Raw genomic sequence first — 18,719 nt, forward strand, 5'->3', positions numbered from 1 at the left:
GGAAAAATTTATATAAATAAATATATATAAATTTTTATATAAATAAAAAATATATTTACAAATAAATGGTATTTATATATATAATAAAAAATTTATATATATAATAAAATGGTACTTTTCAGTTCATCTTCTTGGATGAATAGATCTCAAGAAAGATCTGATTGTTTTTGTCAATTACCTTTGCCTGGTGACTCAATTACTTTTGCCTGGTGAATATTAGTAACATCAGCTCTAAGTGAGTACAATGCTCTCAGCTTGACTAATTTTTTTCATGATGTGGCTTCTTCATTCCAGTATCTGTATTTTTTCTCTTCTAAACTGTGTGGATCTGGTTAATGTGTTTGTTTATTATTAGAATTTTCTGTATTGATTTAATAGTGTGGAGGTGCCTTATTGTGAGTATAAATAATTTCTTAAGTGCTGATATATGTAATTAATATTTGAGGGTTATTTTTGGCATTTTTTTCCTACTGTGTTGCTGACAATACAGAAAACAATCCAAACAAAATACATTTTAGTGTCTATCTTCACCCACCCAGAAATTATGAAGCATCACACTGCAGGTTGCGCTTTCCATGTTGAAACACTCCTTGCACATTTCCTTCATTTACATAACCTAAACATGATGTTATTACAAACAAGGCTATACTGCAGATGTAAGCATTCATTTTAGCACAGGAAAACATTATGAACTTAATATTGTGTTGAAGGAAATAATGAGTTTGAACATGGTAAGTAAATATTTCAGACCTGCCGTGCAACAGGTCCTTAATCCGTTTGTGTGTTCATAAAGTAGTCCTATGCCATGTCAGGGATGAGTAATGCAGTTATATTTCCACAAGTTTGAGGAAACCACATTACTCTTAAATTGCAAAGTCAAGGCAAAGAAAAGCACATTTTTGCTTAGTGATGTGAGATGTAAGACACTAAACTGGAATTGAAACAGGTGTTTTTTTGAAATATAGGAACCAAAAGTTTAAATTGCAGGACATGAAAAATGAATTTAAGACTAATTGATCTGGCATTGTTACATACCTTTTCTGACTTAAGTGTCTGTTTCGTTTTCACGAGTGACTTTCATATACCTAGGAGTCTTATTTTTATTGACTTCCAAGTCAGTAAGATAGTGTTTCACTGAACTGATAAAAGCCTAAATGCCTTTAAAATGCTCAACTTTAGACTTAAAATCTTGTAAATGGTCTTCAGAAAGGTAGTTTCAATTTTGAATTATTATGTGTAGATAAAAGTATTTTCAAGTAATTCACTGAAGAGCTTTTTTTATGTTTTCCCTCTTGGCTGCTTTTCTAACATTTGGACAATAACAGTAATTTCTTGATCTTGCAATGTATTTTCAATGATTGTTGAAGACAGGAGAGAGCCAGGAGCTAGAATCATCCAGATTTTGATAGAAGAATATATATGTTGATAGCAAAATTTTGATAGATATCTGTAAACTTTAACCAGTTGATATTGCTTATACCTGTATATGTACGGGGTATGTGTATTTTGAAAGCTGTCCATACCCAACCATAATATGATTTGAAATTTTTTTAGCCTCTGAAGAAAGGTATCCATTTGTTTAACATTGCAATTGTTATTTCATGTTTGTTAAATGTTTGTTAAAGGTTGCTAATATTATTTGCTTTTTCTTTTTATTATTATAAGACATTTTCATCAATTTCATTCCGTCAGCTCCTTGAGACGTCTATATAAAAATTACTAGTGAGTTAACCCATTTCTTATTTTTTGGGGATTTTTTTTTTCTCCAAAAAATAGTCAAACATCCATAGCTAACCTACCTTTTACCACCTTTCTCCTCCTAAACAGCCTCTAAATTTATTGTTCTGGTCCTAAAAATATTGTGGAATCCAACCACAATATTAACATTGTAGTGTTCATATCGTTACATCTGCTAGTTCCTTAACTTGAAGTAGTTTGCATTAGTAAGATTTTCATGAAGGGTAGTGCAAAATATGTCTTTAAATATTTTCCCCTTCTTTCCTTGTAACGCATTAAAAGAGAAACATATCCATGTTTCTAACACAAGTGCCCCAGAACTGTATTTGTCCCAGCAGAAGGTCATCTCTATTGTTTCTAATTACTATGTGTATATTTACATTTTAGTGATATTCCACGGATTCCTGAGACTTCTCACCCCCCGTTAGAGTCTAGTGAGTACACACCTTATTCTTTTCACTAAACATAGTCTTGTTGCCAACGTAATTGTTTTAGCTGTGAATTTTCTGAAAGATTAGGACTGCATTGACTCTGAGTTTTTTGTATGAAAAAATTCAGTGGGTTTTGGTCTTGTCAGTTAAATTCAAAACAATATGAATTTGATTTAAGCTATACAGATATCAAATGCTAGCAGGATTTTATTTTATTTTTTCTATATCTTCTGTTGGTAATATACTAATATACATGCTGTGGCCCAGAACAGTCATTTACTTGCCCTCACATAACAGAGAAAACAGGTATAAGGGATTGATAAAGGTAAAAATGGTGTCAGGATTTCACCATCCAGCATAAGTCCAGAGTTTTTGTTTCTCTTTTTCTTAACTAGAAAATGTTGGTTAGATGAACTTCTTGTATATCATGGTTGTGTCCCTATCCCTGGAGGTATTTAAAACTTGTGTAGATGTAGTGCTTAGTGACATGGTTTAGTGGTAGACTATGACATTGCTAGGTTGTTGCCTATCGAGGCGTAACGACCTGGTTCAAGGAACGATACGGCGACCGACTCCGGGTCACTCGGGCCATCAGCACACTGACACCAATGTGGTGGATGGCAAAATGGCGTTTATTAGTATGCAACACAGTGTTATATAGCCTTGATTTACAACGTAACTTCCGTCTGCTTACGTTAGAAGCTATAGGGAGGGGATTCCTTATCTTTCCGTACAACGCGAGATCTTGCGGCCGCCGGGCCCTTGCTACCAACACTAGGTTAATGGTTGGATTCGATGATCTTAAAGGCCTTCTCCAACCAGAGTAATTCTATGTTTCAAAAGATTGGTTTTCTTTTTAACTATCCCATTTGAACAGTGTCAGCTAGAGTATGTGAGGGCCATGGCTCCCAGTCCTTTCCCATCCGAGCCTTGGCTGAGATGCAGCCAGAAACCCTGGGACAGGGTCCTGTGGGGCCATGACCCATATACATTCCTGTGTGCCAGGTTTCTGAGAGTTAAAATTTCAGAGCGAGTATGACCCATAAAACAGATGTGGGCTTATTCAGTGAAGATTTCAGATCATAGAATCGTAGAATAATTTGTGTTGGAATGGAGATGTGTAATTCTGACAGAGGACAATATTTTGTTTTAAATACTTGGTATGATTTGTCACTGCTGCACATGCCCTTTTTTGCATGTTGTTTCAGATAAAAAAAAAGAGTCAGGTTTGGTCTGGGGTAAGGGTGTCCAGACGGTCTTTTTTTTTTTTTTCCTCCACCATGCTATCTACCACAGTTTGAAATCTTTCTGTATAGTAATCCAGTTATACTCTGTATAAGTAGAAACTTCATACAATTCAAAGAAAAAGAAATTAATGTAATTTGCCTCAAAATTTTGGATGGAAAGTTCACGTGTTTCTCGTATGTTTTAGGTTCGAGTTCTTTTGAGTCACAGAAGATGGAAAGGCCTTCTATTTCTGTTATATCTCCGACCAGCCCTGGAGCCCTACGGGATGCACCACAAGTCCTACCAGGGCAACTTTCTGTAAGCATATCTTGTTTTTCCTGAGTTGTTAAGGAAAATCTATGAAATACTGGTCCCGCTGCCCTCCACGGTCCTCCAAGGTCTATTGGGAGGCCAAGAGAAATGTCTGCTGTTGGTCAAGACTAACATCTCCCAAATGTTTTTTAAGAACCTCTGTATCCACTCACAAACCATCACTGTAATCACAGCAGAGGTAAAGAGTTGTCTTAATACAGCAAAGAACCCAGGAATTTACGTTGAGAGCAGCCCATAAAAGTGCCTTGTAACTTGTCATCCTGTACCCTCTGCACTGAAAATGATAACTTTTCTATGCATGCCTGGTAATCCACATATAATAAACATTTAAAAGGCTGTGTTATTTGTGAAGAGTTACGCTGTTCAGTAATGCATTTTAATTTAGATACACACTACATCCTGTTTCTAAGACTAGTTGAAGCTGTGCTTATTAAATGTACTGTGAGTACTTAGACTTTGTTCTGAACATCCTTATATTTTTATATTGATCATATTAATTTCTAAGTATACGGCAGGTTCAAAAATTTCATAATGTCATGATTCTTTTAAAAAATGGTTTAGCTGTGTATTATGCTTTTCATAACAACTTTTGCAAGGTGACATATCAGAGTAGATAGATTTCAACTCTGCCTCAAGTTTAGCTACAGTCAGGGCTTCTTATCTCCATTTAGCTTTTAAGGTGAAGAGATAAGGCATATACTGGTATCATATGATATAATACGATATAAGTATAATCAGGCACCACGATTTTATTCAGCTGTGGTTAATACAAAAGTCTTTGGTATGTGCCATCATCTTTTCCATCTAAGTTAAGTAAATATTAAGAGATTCAAAATAAAATGCATCTAATTGTCTCTTGGAAAAATGCAGTGGTTATTTTTACATTGTGGTTAATGTGATGCAGCCTGAAAATTCTGAGTTGTGTTTTCTGATGACTTGATTCTTGTAGGTTAAGCTGTGGTATGACAAGGTGGGACATCAGTTAATAGTAAATGTTCTGCAAGCAACAGATTTGCCACCAAGAGTAGATGGACGCCCCAGGAATCCCTATGTAAAAATGTATTTTCTTCCAGACAGAAGGTAGTGGTATTTCAGTTAAGAAAATTATGTTGCAATTTAACATGTATTGAATCAACTTTTAAATGGATGGTTATGAAGTAAAGAGTTCCTTTTAGTAATTTGTTATAGTTAGCTTAACTGTTGCAGAAAACTGCACTTGAATCATGCAAATCATTATCAAATTAACTTTGTGGACTTCTGGATGAATGTGATCCACTGTACAGCAAACACTTTTCTGGTTTACGCATTATCAGGCCAGAAAGAATGAAGACAATAAGTGCTGATGAGTAGATGGCAAGTGGTGATTTATCTCTACAAACAATTTACAACTGATGTTTATGTTTCAGTGATAAGAGTAAAAGGAGGACCAAAACAGTAAAGAAAAGTCTAGAGCCAAAATGGAACCAAACTTTTCTCTACTCGCATGTACATCGTAGAGATTTTAGAGAACGAATGCTTGAAATAACCGTATGGGATCAGCCAAGAGTACAAGAAGAAGAGAGTGAATTTCTTGGAGAGGTGATACATAAAATCACATGCATATACATACATATTTTATATATGTTTGTGTGTGTGCTCTGAAAGTGAAAATAAAATATGATAATTTTTCTACTAGATTCTGATAGAGCTGGAGACAGCACTTTTAGATGATGAACCACATTGGTATAAGCTACAGACACATGATGAATCTTCACTACCTCTGCCTCAGCCATCACCTTTCATGCCAAGAAGACATGTTCATGGTGGAGAAAGCACTAGCAAAAAATTACAAAGTAGGTCCATATTCCATTAATCTGTTTTAAATTTTAAGTTAAAAAACCTGAGTATGGTGTGGTGGTATTCAGCTTTCGCATACAAGATAAAAATACTATTTCATAGTCTCGAAATATTATGAAAAATTGTGGCAGAAAAGAGATGCAAATTATGACATTATGACATGGCAGCCTTTCACCTATGATTCATAACTTTCAAATATATGAAACCTGTTGGAATCGATTTGGTTTTCATTATCAGAAGAAAATGGTTCAAACGTTTGCTTAAAATATTTTAAATAGAAAGACGAAGCTCATAACTATTGGATACTTTTTTAATAATTAAAAGATTTTGTTTAAAAATATGAAAGTCCTTAAAGACTTCTGAGATTTGAAAACACATTTCATCATAAAGCTAGTCTCAACCTCTAATATGCTCGTTATACAATCAGATCACAAGTGTACTTCTGCAGCAAAGAGAACTTGTATGTGTATATTCAGGTTCTTTTGCTGGGTCTGATTTCAGGTTTTTATACGGCATATTAAAAGAAAGAATGTATTAAAATATTTGTCTACTGTAGCTTCTCTGTTCATTTGAATTAAGTTACTTAGAAATACAAAGGGGATTATTTTAAAATACATTTGCAAGCTATTTTTCTGGTTTTCTTTCCTTAAACATAGAAGCAATTCATTCCAGTCAATGCATAGAAAATAGGTGCACATTCAGGAATGAATTATAAAAATGTAATAGTGCTGTATTTGCAGCAATAGGTTATTTATAGAGGAAGCAAATCAAAGGCTAGTCTTCATGAGATACTTGAACTTTTCTAAAAGCTGGCAGTGCTGTTTCCTCTTCCCCTCTCTCACAATATGCTGCCACCTCTCCTTTCCTGTTCATTAAGCTGATTCAATTTATTCACTGAAATAGCACAAAAGTGCCTTTTTTTTTCTTTATTTAACTTTTTACTGGTTTAGTGAGGAAAACTGTCATAGTGGAGGATCATTGAGGACTTGGGGGCAGAACGGGAAAGGAGGCTGCAATTAGCTGTGTTGCGAAATGTCAGTGCAGTTTAGTTCTCCTCCTGTATTGTTTAGACTTAAAATCATCTTTTTTAATTTCAGTAGTACATTAAATGAACATATTTTTACATTTTATGATATGAGCACATGTTCAGGTATTTGTTTACCTTACTGTTGTACAGGATCTCGGCCAATCAGTGATAGTGACATCTCAGATTATGATGTTGATGATGGTATTGGAGTTGTTCCTCCAGGTGCGTGGGTGAACAGCATGGTCCTGCTTTCTTCCTTTTTTGTTTGCTTGTTTGTTGTTTGGTTTTTGTTTTCCTTTATAACATTTGGAATATTGAGGATACTGGCTTCGGAGAGTGCATTGTGAAACAAACAGTTTTCCCAATTATTCCATGATACCTGTCCTAAATCATGATGAATTAAATGATTCTATTATTCATTCATTGATATTTCTTTTATTTATCATTCTTCATATGCAAACCGGATGGTTTAAATTGTTTTTAATTGTTTATGCATACTTTTGCAAGCATTATTTAAAATACAAATTAAATTTTTAAATCATTTTGAAATAGTAATTAAGATCTTAGTTTATTGCGAACATTTTCTGTACTTTGCTTTTTGCTTGAAACTTAGATATAATGCAGTCTCCCATGGACTTTATTGAGAATGCATGGTTGTAGATGAAGATGCATGTAGCATGGCTCTATCTTTTATAGTTTTCATAAGCCTTCATGAACTATCATTACCCTAAATGTTTATAAGTTATATGCTTGTAGAGACTGTCATGGTTTGACTTTTAGTTCAGCATTCCTTACATACTGAAAATCTTGAGGATCATTTTGGGTACCACATTTTTTTTATTTGGCTGTTGCCACAAGTCAGACGAATGTTTCCCAATTGTCCCAAACTAACTGAAGAGTCAGTATGTCACTGCCAGCACTAAGTTAATTTTTCTGCGGATCTTCCTGACCAGAAGTGCTGAATTAGATAACAATGGGATTTAGAAAACTCTCTATCTTCCTGATCTGAGTTTAAAATAATCTGACAATTTATTTTTTCATTATGTAAACATACCAATAAATCACATTTTATTAATGCAATATCATTTGGATATTCACTGAGCCAAACTCTCCTTCCTTTGCTGTTGATTGATTCTTTCCTTACTTTAATACGCTAACCATCTGAGTTAGTAAGAGTAAAATTTGTTCTAGTGTGTCTAGTACTGATATTTGTCTTAATGTGATTAATCTTGCTATTTTTACATCAACTGGCATATCTGTCTAGACTTACTTGTGTTTAAAGTTTCAGTATTTTATATTAAGAATTGGGGCATTTTTCTGCTGACAATTCTTCAAGGCATCTATTTGCTATTTGAAATAATCTATTTTCCATCTGACAGGAAACATTCATAAATGTTCAGCTGAATGCACTGGGCTCGGTTCACTGGGTCAGCACTTGAGTAACTGATTCTTATGGTAATTTTTTGGGACCATGAATGCTCAAGTGTGCCTTTGAAGAACACATGGGTCCAAACTTTCTCAACGATGAAAAATGGCCAGATTTAATCTGTAGCAATAGGATTTACAATGTGGTGAGAGTCTCGAAACTTGAAGGGCATTGTGAGGAAGCTCCTTCTGAAGTCCTTAATCAGAAACAATCTAGCAGCTGCCTTGGTCAAGCACAAATTTGTTTATTTTGATTTTAATGGATACATTTGTTTGGCAATTTTAAGTGGAGTTCACCTATGTGTGATTCCTATGTCAAGTGGATATACATGTAAGCCTGGGGGTTTGTTTGTACCTGCAACCTGAATTCTTACATGGAGGTTAGACTTTAGGGATACAGGGGCAAAGAAAATTTCAGTTATCAGCCAAGCATGTATGATAGCCTAGACAGCATGTGAAAATATGTTTTGCAGTGAGAGCTGGAAAAGATTGCCAGTCCCACCACCATCTACTAAATTGCTTGAGAGTTTTAGGCACAGATTCACAAATAGGGGGCACGGCAACTCTTGTCTGGTCCAGATTTCCCATACGTTCTCCTGCAAGGTATATGTGTGGGAAGGAACGATGGATATCCATGTTTTCCCATAATGTAGGATGATAATGCAGTTCAAGTGCAGTCTTAGACCATTTTGGCATAGACTCTATTGGCTTCAACTAGATTAGTCTAGGATCAAGATATTCCTTCTCAACATAAGTAACAATATTTAAAGTGAGTTTGCAACACGTGACACACAAAAAAAATATTTCCCTTTAAAGCCTCTTTTCCTTCCTCTACCACTTACTTGCTAATGTCACCCACCATGGCACATACATGTGATAAATCAACACTCTCTTTATTAAAAGTATGGTCCTACATGTTTTAATTGCTTCTTTTTCTTGAAATATTCAGAAGAGAAAGAAGTTATTTTGATTTATTAATATCTCAAGATTTTCACAAAGATTGTTGCTCATTCTCTAGAGACCAGACACTTAACTGCAAAATGTAAAAGCACAAAAGTTCACATGATCACCACCATAAGCTAAAAAAGGAATGATGAAAGTATTTTGGCTAATTTAACTAACAATGGAAATCATTAGAACTATAATTTCAAATGTTTTACCAATTGCTAAGGCAAATGCAGTATTAGCTTTTAGTAACATCAGAGAAAACCATCGTCCTTGAAATTTCAGCAAATGCAAAGACTTCCTGCCTGTCAATGGAAATAGACTGCTACACCAAAAATAATGGCACTAAGATATCTTCAAGAATATTTAAAGAAAAGTATTTTTCCCTTGTCGTATCACAAATGTATCTTTCATATAATTCTACTTTCCTCATTTATTATTAGTATCTTGCAGTGATATATATATATTTTTAAATCAGCTCATAGAACTGTTCATAAAAGGAATTTATATAAATAGCTAGAAGTATCTTTAATTCGAAGCTCAGCTTTAACAAAATTGATTTTTTACAAGTTTTTGTGGTGTGCCCTCATCTATTTACATGAAGAAAATATTATTTTAAATCTCCAAGGCTCTCCTCATATGAGATATTCTCCAATCTCTTAATTATCTTTGAGATTCTGAGCTGGAGTCAGACCAGTAACTGGTACTGTCTTGTAGTGGGGAGCCTAGTACTCCAGATGTGGCCTCACCAATGCTAAGTATATAGAAGGGTCAGTAAATGATCAGTAACAGATTTAATAAAAATGAACATGTTTTGAAGCCTGTATTTTTAACCAAAACTGTAGTAATTTTCTTAACTAAAAGGAAAAAAAAGCTGATACAATTTGGCAATTTTTAATCAGCTGCATTATGCTACAGGTAACTCTTCAGAACAGTGTACCTTTCTATCATGTAATCTGTATAAATGATAGCCTTGTACTAACCTTCCTCTTGTAGCAGCAGTGTGACGTCAACACAACATCTTGTCATTGTCTGTGTTGTCTTTCAGAGAAAAAAAAAAAGAAATAAGTTCTGGTATCAAACATTTGCTAGATCCATTTGCATCATCCATCCAGCTCCCATTTCATGTCACACCTGACAGTTTCCCATGAGCAACTGAGAAACTTCTTCTGCATAAACTCCTGTGTGCTTGATTGCTGCTGTCGTGCTGGTCCATGCAAAAAAAAAAAAAATTCTCTGCTCACTCTGGAGAGCACACACAGAGCCTTTGTATTGGAGGATATGAGGAAACGTTACTGTTACTGTCACTGTCACAGTCACTGTGGATGTATGGATGTGATTTGACCAACCTGACAATACTTGAGCTAATACTTACTCAAAATAAATGTGAATTGCTGTCTCTCTGTCTGTTCTGTAAGCTTTGTGTATGCACAATGCACAAGTTTCAGGTATCGCTTCCTGGATAGTTTGGCTATGGTGGAAGATATTCTTATTTTAGAATTACAACTGTTTTAATAATGTGTTTTCATTCCAGTCTGAGAAAGAGAAAATGTATTAAGATAAATTAATTGTCCATTAGAATACATGGGTAAAATGATGCACAATATGGGAAAATAGCATGAATGCTTCCTTGATGTTTGTGATCAGGGTTCAGACCTGGAGCTGAACAGGTCCTTCAGTGTGATTGAATACCTTACCAAGCCAAGGACAGATTCTGTATATGGGTCACACTTTTAAGAGGGCTATGACAGTTGGATAGAAGAAAAACTACAAAAATTATACAAATTATTAATAAAAAACAACAACCACCAACTGTAAGCTTCAAACTCTGTAACAATATTCTTAAGAAGTGCAAGGTCTTTAATTTACCAAGTTGACAATTGTCTAAATCATAATCTTTTCCTACATGGGAAGAAGATTTCTGATAGAGGCTGTTTTTTTAGGTGAGCGAAATAACACACTACAGGAACTTAATGCTAGACAAATTAAGAGAAGCAGCAAAATTGTTCCTTTAGAATCTAAATGATAATTTACAAAGTCATTAAGGGATGACTTAAGAGATGACCCTTTCTGTCATTAAGGGTTTTTCTGCCAAGGGATTCTTGTAATCCAATTTAAATATCTATAATTGTGAAACTGAAGTCTAAGCAAATATCCTTAGGCTCTTTTGGAAAGATAACAAGCACCTTTTGAAAGTGGTTCATCTTATTGACCTTCGTTGTCTGTTTCAGGATGGGATTCAAAGCATATAACACCACAGTGTGCTACATGGAAAAAGGCACAGGAATATCAACACTTTAGAATATACTAACATTCTGCTGGGGGGGGGTTGTTTCTGGTTTTTGTGGGGTTTTTTATTTTTTTTTAAAACTCAAAATGAACTTTGCAGCTATTTCATGGTATTTAGAAAAAATGTTCTGCAGAGTATGCATCACTGAATATTTGACACCATACTCTAAATGTTAATATATTTTTAAAAGTAGGTGGCTTTGGCCAAGTTAGGTAGGAGAACATCTTTGTATTTAGTTGTATTTAACAGAAGGCTGCTTTATATATGGGCAGTCCTGGATGAATCTGTGGTGTCACACACAAGAATGCCTCCTCCATTTGCTAGATGAGGTAAACTTACATTGCTTGGTTTCCTTTCAAATATTTGCTACTGTATGACAATTTTGAGATACAAGTTACTCTGGGTGCTCTTCATCAAGTCGGAAAACTATTTCAGCCCTCTCCTGCACATCTTCCAGTACATAATGAAAATCATCTCAGTTTCTCTGTCTCTGTACGTGTAGATATTTAAAGGAAATGCTAGTAATTTATCCTATCCATGGTACGTTGGTATGTAAAACAGCTGAATGACGACTTGAAAGTTGCATAAGCATTTAGATGTGTGTTCCTGGAAGGATTAACCATCTGAATTCTTTCCAAATCCAGACTTCTTCTCTCTAATTTCCTCTTGTTGCCCTCTTGTCAGTAGCCTATAGATCTAGCACTAGAGAAGGTAAATCGACAACGCTAACTGTGCCGGAACAGCAAAGAACAACGCATCATCGCTCACGATCTGTATCTCCTCACCGTGGTGACGATCAGGGCAGGACCCGTTCACGTTTACCAAATGTGCCATTACAGAGGTAGGCATCACAAGGTACTGAAATAATGAGCGGCTCAAATTTGTGAAGCTGTTCAAGTTTGTGAAATCTGCCATTGTTAACTTTTCTCATGTTCAGCAGTTTTTCACAATTTTAAAACCTTCTTTTGCATCTGGATTTAATAGTGTAGTATTTGAACTTGATATGTACTTTTTATTAATCATTAAAGAGCACTCATCAGGTGAATTGTAGTTTTGTAACACTTAGCTTTTCTTACTAGTATTTTCTGTGATTCGTCATCTCTTTACCATAACCAATACATAAGGTTGGAAATGGATTTTGCACTCAGCGGCTGGTTCTTGTGCAAAGCCACCTAAGTATATTTGTAGGATAACAAAACAGTAGCATCAAATCATATAATAACTATAGATTGAACTAATTTTGAAGTAACAGCAAGCAAGCTGAAATTACCAATTGTATTTATAACATCACAGTTTTAATGGAAGAAGTGATCACATAGAGATTTATAAACCTCTTTTTTTTTTTTTGCATTTACTGGTTTTGATAGAAAACCTGTTAGTAGGAGAACCTTTCCTGAGCTTTTCATTTCCTTGCTTAGTGCTGTAGAATCGTAGAATCATTCAGATTGGAAAAGACCCTTGGGATCTTCTAGTCCAACCATTAACCCTACTCTGCAAAGCTCAACCCTAGACCATATCCCCCAGCACCATGTCTAAATGACTTAACATCCAGGGATGGTGACTCCACCACCTCCATATTCCAACGTCTGACTACTATTTCTGTGAAAAAATGTTTCCTAATGTCCAGTCTAAACCTACCCTGTTGCACCTTGAAGCCATTCCTTCTTGTTCTATCGTTAATTACCTTTGAGAAGAGATCAGCACCAACCTCTCTACAATGTCCTTTCAGGTAGTTGTAGAGAGTGATGAAGTCTCCCCTCAGCCTCCTCTTCTGCAAACTAAACCTCAGCTCCTTCAGTCACTCTTCATAAGATTTATTCTCCAGGTCCTTCACCAGCTTCATTGCCCTGATTTGCTTGTATTGTGTAGGGCAATAAGCTTCTCTTGCAGCCTCTCATGGTACCCTAAAAATCAGCAAGTTTTTACCAGTTTTCCTTTTCTCCAATTTCTAGGAATATTTGTTCCTGAAATACTGCAGGAGCTTGGAGTGTTGCACTAGCAACATTAATGCCCACTAGCTGTGGTACTTTACTGAATATCTACCCTTCTTAGCTGAATTTTGTGTACAAAATTCTGTGTTACAGTTCCATCATTTAATGTTCCACCAGATAACTGTAATGTTTTGAAAGGGTTGTCTATCATCTATGCCGCACACACTTTTCCTGCACATTGAAATTTTTTGTGTTTCTTAAGTCGCTGCATGCATCCCCCTGTTACATCAGTTTTTACAGATGAAGCTATTGCACTACACACTCAGTCACTTGCTGATGCATTCCTCAGTAATGAATGCTTAACAGATAAAAGAGTGCAACTGTATGTAAAACACACTGTGTCACTGGCTTTTTTTTCATATAGTAGAGAAAATGAGAGCTCCTCATTCTGCTTTGGCATACAATTATATGTGCTCTCATTGTATATTTCTATCTAGAAGCACAATGCACAAATAAAATATTTCATAGTCAGTTGCACTAATCCTTTAATTTTATACCTTGAAAAACTAATGTTTCTTGTGCGACTGACAGTTATTAGAGTAAAGGAAGAGTCTACCCTTCAGGTAGTAGCTTCTTTTCTTAAATTGCAGTCATGGTGATCAGAACTTACCTGCATTTATACAAAATCACACCACTTTTATATAATACTTAGTCTGAGATTGATAAAATCTGCTGTAAGTTACTGTATCCTATCCCAGAATGTCTTAAAGAATACTTGGAGACACCTGCAAGTAACGGACCGCCCCAAACCAGCCCTTTACAAATCTGCCTATGAATCTACAAATGCATAAAACATTTAATGTGAGGTACTATCAGTTCTTGAGTTATGTCAGTTATTCTTTAAGTGCACATTTTGAAAATGCCATTGCTGATTCCATCAGCATATACAGAAGCAGGCATGTCCTTTTAAATATGGCAGAAATGGTGGCTTTCTATATTTAGAGGTATTTTTTTTAAAGTCATACTTCCTTCAACTAACTTGTACTGTAATCCATTAGACTGTGTTATTTATGAGAAAAATAATATGTATTTCTGCCTTTCAGGAGTTTAGATGAAATTCATCAAATGAGAAGATCACGTTCTCCAACTAGACACCATGATGCCTCCAGAACTCCAGCTGGTTACAGATCCAGAGATGTGGATAGTCAGTATTTGTCTGATCAAGAAAGGTACATTGTCAGCCTGAACTTGGAAAAAAGTTTAGCAGCACCCTTGTTGGTTTGCCTAATTTTAAGGTATTCAGTAGAAACACAACTGATAGTAATGGGGAAGGGAGAAAACTCATCCTAACTGACAAATCTATTGTCATGGTTAAATTATCTATACCTTTTTTTTGGTAAAACAATATGCTGAGTTGACAGAAATAGCAGGTACCTAGACTAAAGGCTCCTGGGTCTTTGTCCTAGAGTGTTCTCTGTTTCTTTTTCATTAATGAAGCCCAGAAAACCATAAATCTACACGTGTGACCTAGCTCTTCTTGTAACTAAGAATTTATCTGTTTCAGTAGCCATCGAAATGCCAGTCATGCATTCCTACTACTTGGGAGTTGTACATGCTATGATTTGCATCCCTGTGCTTATAGATTTTGGACATCTATATCTGCAGTCTCACAGCATCTTACATAACCTTCTGGTGGTCTTGGTACAGTACGCAAGCATAGCAAGGATAGTCGCAGGGCTTGTAATTAGCAAAAAATCTCATCTTAGATGTTTGACATGTACACATCTCTCCCTGGAATACAGGCAGTGGCTTCACTCTTCAGACAATGCTTGTTCTTTACTGGTAGGTGGTTTTTTTTCAGGTACATAGGAATATATTCTAATAAAACAGAAGGAAATGCAAATTTCTCATTAATTTGTAGCTGAAGAAAGGTATTTCAGTTTTATTTCAGTTTTATTTAGAAAGGTATTTCAGTTCCATAGTTGGGAAATAGAATGATAGCAGTCGCATAGATTATCAATGTTTGTGCACTGTTTACTTCCAAAAAATCCTATAGCTAAACTATAATGGCAAACATTTAGCATTCATATAAGTTCATTTGTCCTAGTAATATAATTGAATTATATGTTTTTTCAGTAAGTTACTTTTTTTTTATGAATAAGGATCAGTAAATTCCATATAGAACTTACATTTCACAGTGATGTGAAAATGTGTAAAGAGTAAAGCACAAAAATCTCTGGAACTCTTTGTCCAGTTTTGAAGCAACACAGAAATTGAATAACAGATGGCTTTTGCAGTTAAACTAGTTCAATTTTGTATATGATCTTGCCTACTTTGCTTTTAGAATGTGATAACATATATGGGAATTAATGAGCTATTTGGAACATTTTAAAATTGTCTAAGTTGGATTGTAGTACTGAATTTCCTTTCAGAGTTAGATTGAAATGCTTTTTAAGCAGTAGTCACATTTACAGTTAAGCTAATTTAAGTAATTTCTACTTGTTGCAAACGTTTCATGTTATTATTTAAGTATTGATATATTTAGTAAGTATTGAGATATTTATTGAACAGATTTCTTATTCATCAGATCTGAAGAGGAAGAGATATTAAAAAGTATTTTTTTCAGTAGAAATAAATATAGACAATTAACTGTCTAGAAAATTTTCTTCCAGTAAAGCCTCAAACCGTGATATAAATGATGATACATGCATGGATTATGCTTGGAGAGCAGGGCTTGCACTGAGGCTTTCTTGCAGGCGAGTCATCAGAGCAGAGCCATCAGCAGCAATGGGCTGCTGGATTTGTTTGGAGGAGTAAGTTACAACCTTCGATTCTTTTTCCATGTTCAGAAAATGCTTTTCAGAAGTTTAAAGATCAGACGTGAAGGACATGGCTTATCTGCAGGACTTAAAGACAGGTCCATGTACTTGAGTATTTCCTGAGTAATAATCTTGTCTGCAGTGGTCTCTTTTTTCCCATTTTCCTTTTCTTCTTTCCCTCAGATTTCTTCAGTTTTGGAGACTGTTGAACTCTTGCAGGCATCATTGTCTTTCAGTAAATAAGAGTGGCACCATAGGGAAAATCAAAACTAGCTTTTGTTGAGGAAAGTTCTCTATCATATCATCTCTATCACAAGGATTATTAAAAAAATAATCCTTCTTCAGTATTATTATTAGCAAGAGCAGTATAAGGAAGTATTAGAAAGAGTAGTCTATTATGTGTTGTTCATTTACTGAATTCTTCATCTAAACAAATATATTTGTGTAGTTATCTAATATAAACTTTGACTGAAAGGTGAGTAATTACCTGATAGTTACATGGTAGAAATTAAAGTTGATAATTACTTATGATCATTTTCTTGATCTGTTATTGATTCCAAATTAATATTGAATATTCTGAGCAGATCTTTATAAAAGTAGATATTGCTGTCTCTTACTAAAACATCTGATGTGATAAATTTCCAGTGGAACTGATTTGTCCACTTTACCTTTTTATACATACTTAAATGCATATATACACGTGTATGTATATAAATCCATTAGGAAACATTTTTATTAGGAAATCTAGCTAAACAATGTACTTTGCTCTGAATGTAGCATCATCGTCCAATTTTCAAGGGCATGGCCCTTTTATTTTTTAGTATTTTCTTTTTTTCCTAACCAAAATCCATTAATGCACTAAAATGGTCACATTAGAAAACACTCAGTTTAGAATAATAATCTTTAAGTGTCTCCAGACCACACTTATTACAAAAGTGTGAGTATCTCCTTATATTGGTAATCTATTGTGGTGGATTCTTTTCTTTTTTTATTCTTTCTTGAGGGGTTTTTTAACTTCAACATTTCACGGTGGATTTATTTTATATTCTTTTTCTGGATGAATTTTATATTACTGTTTGCTGAGGGCCAATTACAATAGATACTCTGGTTTAGCAAAGGTAGAGTAAATATCAATGAAATACAATATGATTTAATGTGGATTTTTTATCTACTTCACAAATTCTAAGAAAAATGGTACCTTTTTTCCTAAAATGTGTGTTCATTTTTGCTTGGAAATATGCATATAAATTCTATCAGTCGTCTGAGCTTATGCATGGAAATTTTTCCTTTAAAAAATCAACAAATCAGTTCAACTTGAATACATTTTTTTTTTGCATCAAAATAGGGCCAGTGGATCCGGATGCAAAGTTAAGTCTCACATGTGACTCAAAAGCTATTATTTCAAGCGGCCAGTTTAGAATTTTAGATTAATATTAACTATACAGCATCAATTAAATGGGCCATTTTGTAATGACATGAAGTACAAAACACATTGAACAACTGCTGCTTCATCTATTTTATAATCTTTTCTCTCTTTGTCGCCATAGTACTTCATATGAATCTCTACTTCTTTTAAAATAACATGTTTCCATGAAGCTTAGCTTTAATTTCATATTTACAGTATTTAGTAGGTTTGGAACTTGGTCTTTCTAATTGTGTTGAAGTGTGTAAAACTCCAAGGTTAATTCAGGGAATGTTTCATATCATAGTCATATTTACCATAGGCATAAATATGTATTAATTTAATCATCTTGCTCACTGTAGCATGTGCTGGGTTACAGTAGATTAAAAATAGAAAAGACAGCTGATTTTCTCCATTGGAAACAATAAGAAACAAAAAGTCTAGCTGATTAGCAATTTTTTTTCTTTAGAATTGCTTTGGAAAATACTGTCAAGAGCTATGAGTCAGAATTTATATTTGGCCAAACGTAAGCTTTCCAGTGAACATGTAGTTTTGGTTTTCACAAGAGGGTCACTGGTTACCTTTCCCATAAACCAATCTGCAGTAAATTCGTAGCAAACCCTCCCAGGTTTTTCATGGGGGTTTTTTGGTGTGTTTTAGGAAGAAAATAAAACCCTCAAAACAAACAAGAAGCATAATTCTTTCAAATTTTTTTTCTTAAGTATTTCTTCAATAATTCAAGAGAAAGGAGATTACTAGATAAATATAATTGGTTTGTGGATTCCTTTTGTGGTGAAAAGCTCTGAAATAGTCCTGAATTTTAAAAGGAGAAATCCCACACAGTTAGATGCTACCCTAAGCGGAATTTGTTGAAAATGTAGTTATTACAGGCATTTTTTTGGCTCATATCCTTTGAGAAGAGCAAGTCTGGGTTTGAACATTTTCGGACTATGTATCTGGGTGGAAGCTTCTTGTTTCTTTTTATGTTTTCATTTGCTTATCATTGGCATAACCCATGTCATCTAATGCTTCATTATTATATCTGTTTCACTCACCACCCATCCTGTCTGTGCAGTGAGCTTCTTATGCTGCCCAGAGCAAAACGAGGAAGAAGTGCAGAGTGCCTACATACCATCAGGTAAATACAGGAATTTGGTAATCATCGACACATCTGGTTAGTTGTCTATATTTCGTGTGCCCAACTTTTTTCCATAGAGGTTTGTAGCCCCAGTAAGTAAATAACTTCCCAGCACATTGTGAGCCAGGTGTCAGCACTTTTTTCTTCATTTTAATTCAGATCGAGATGTGTATATGTG

At 34.8% G+C, this 18,719-nt stretch overlaps 1 protein-coding gene across 1 annotated transcript in view; it reads left to right on the forward strand.

Annotated features, from left to right (window-relative positions):
* Positions 1-2,124: 2,124 nt before the first annotated feature.
* The window catches only part of LOC104273313 (regulating synaptic membrane exocytosis protein 1-like), a gene marked incomplete at both ends in the record, with an annotated part of 85,536 nt that continues 68,941 nt past the window's right edge, over positions 2,125-18,719 (forward strand). The window contains 9 exons of the mRNA XM_009868617.1: positions 2,125-2,171; positions 3,601-3,713; positions 4,678-4,808; positions 5,135-5,306; positions 5,404-5,560; positions 6,742-6,813; positions 11,936-12,092; positions 14,286-14,411; positions 18,479-18,541. Of these exons, the coding sequence (XP_009866919.1) occupies positions 2,125-2,171; positions 3,601-3,713; positions 4,678-4,808; positions 5,135-5,306; positions 5,404-5,560; positions 6,742-6,813; positions 11,936-12,092; positions 14,286-14,411; positions 18,479-18,541 (1,038 nt within the window). The remainder of the gene's footprint in view (positions 2,172-3,600; positions 3,714-4,677; positions 4,809-5,134; positions 5,307-5,403; positions 5,561-6,741; positions 6,814-11,935; positions 12,093-14,285; positions 14,412-18,478; positions 18,542-18,719) is intronic.

Source organism: Apaloderma vittatum, unplaced genomic scaffold, assembly GCF_000703405.1.
Source record: "Apaloderma vittatum isolate BGI_N311 unplaced genomic scaffold, ASM70340v1 scaffold554, whole genome shotgun sequence".
Taxonomy (NCBI): domain Eukaryota; kingdom Metazoa; phylum Chordata; class Aves; order Trogoniformes; family Trogonidae; genus Apaloderma; species Apaloderma vittatum.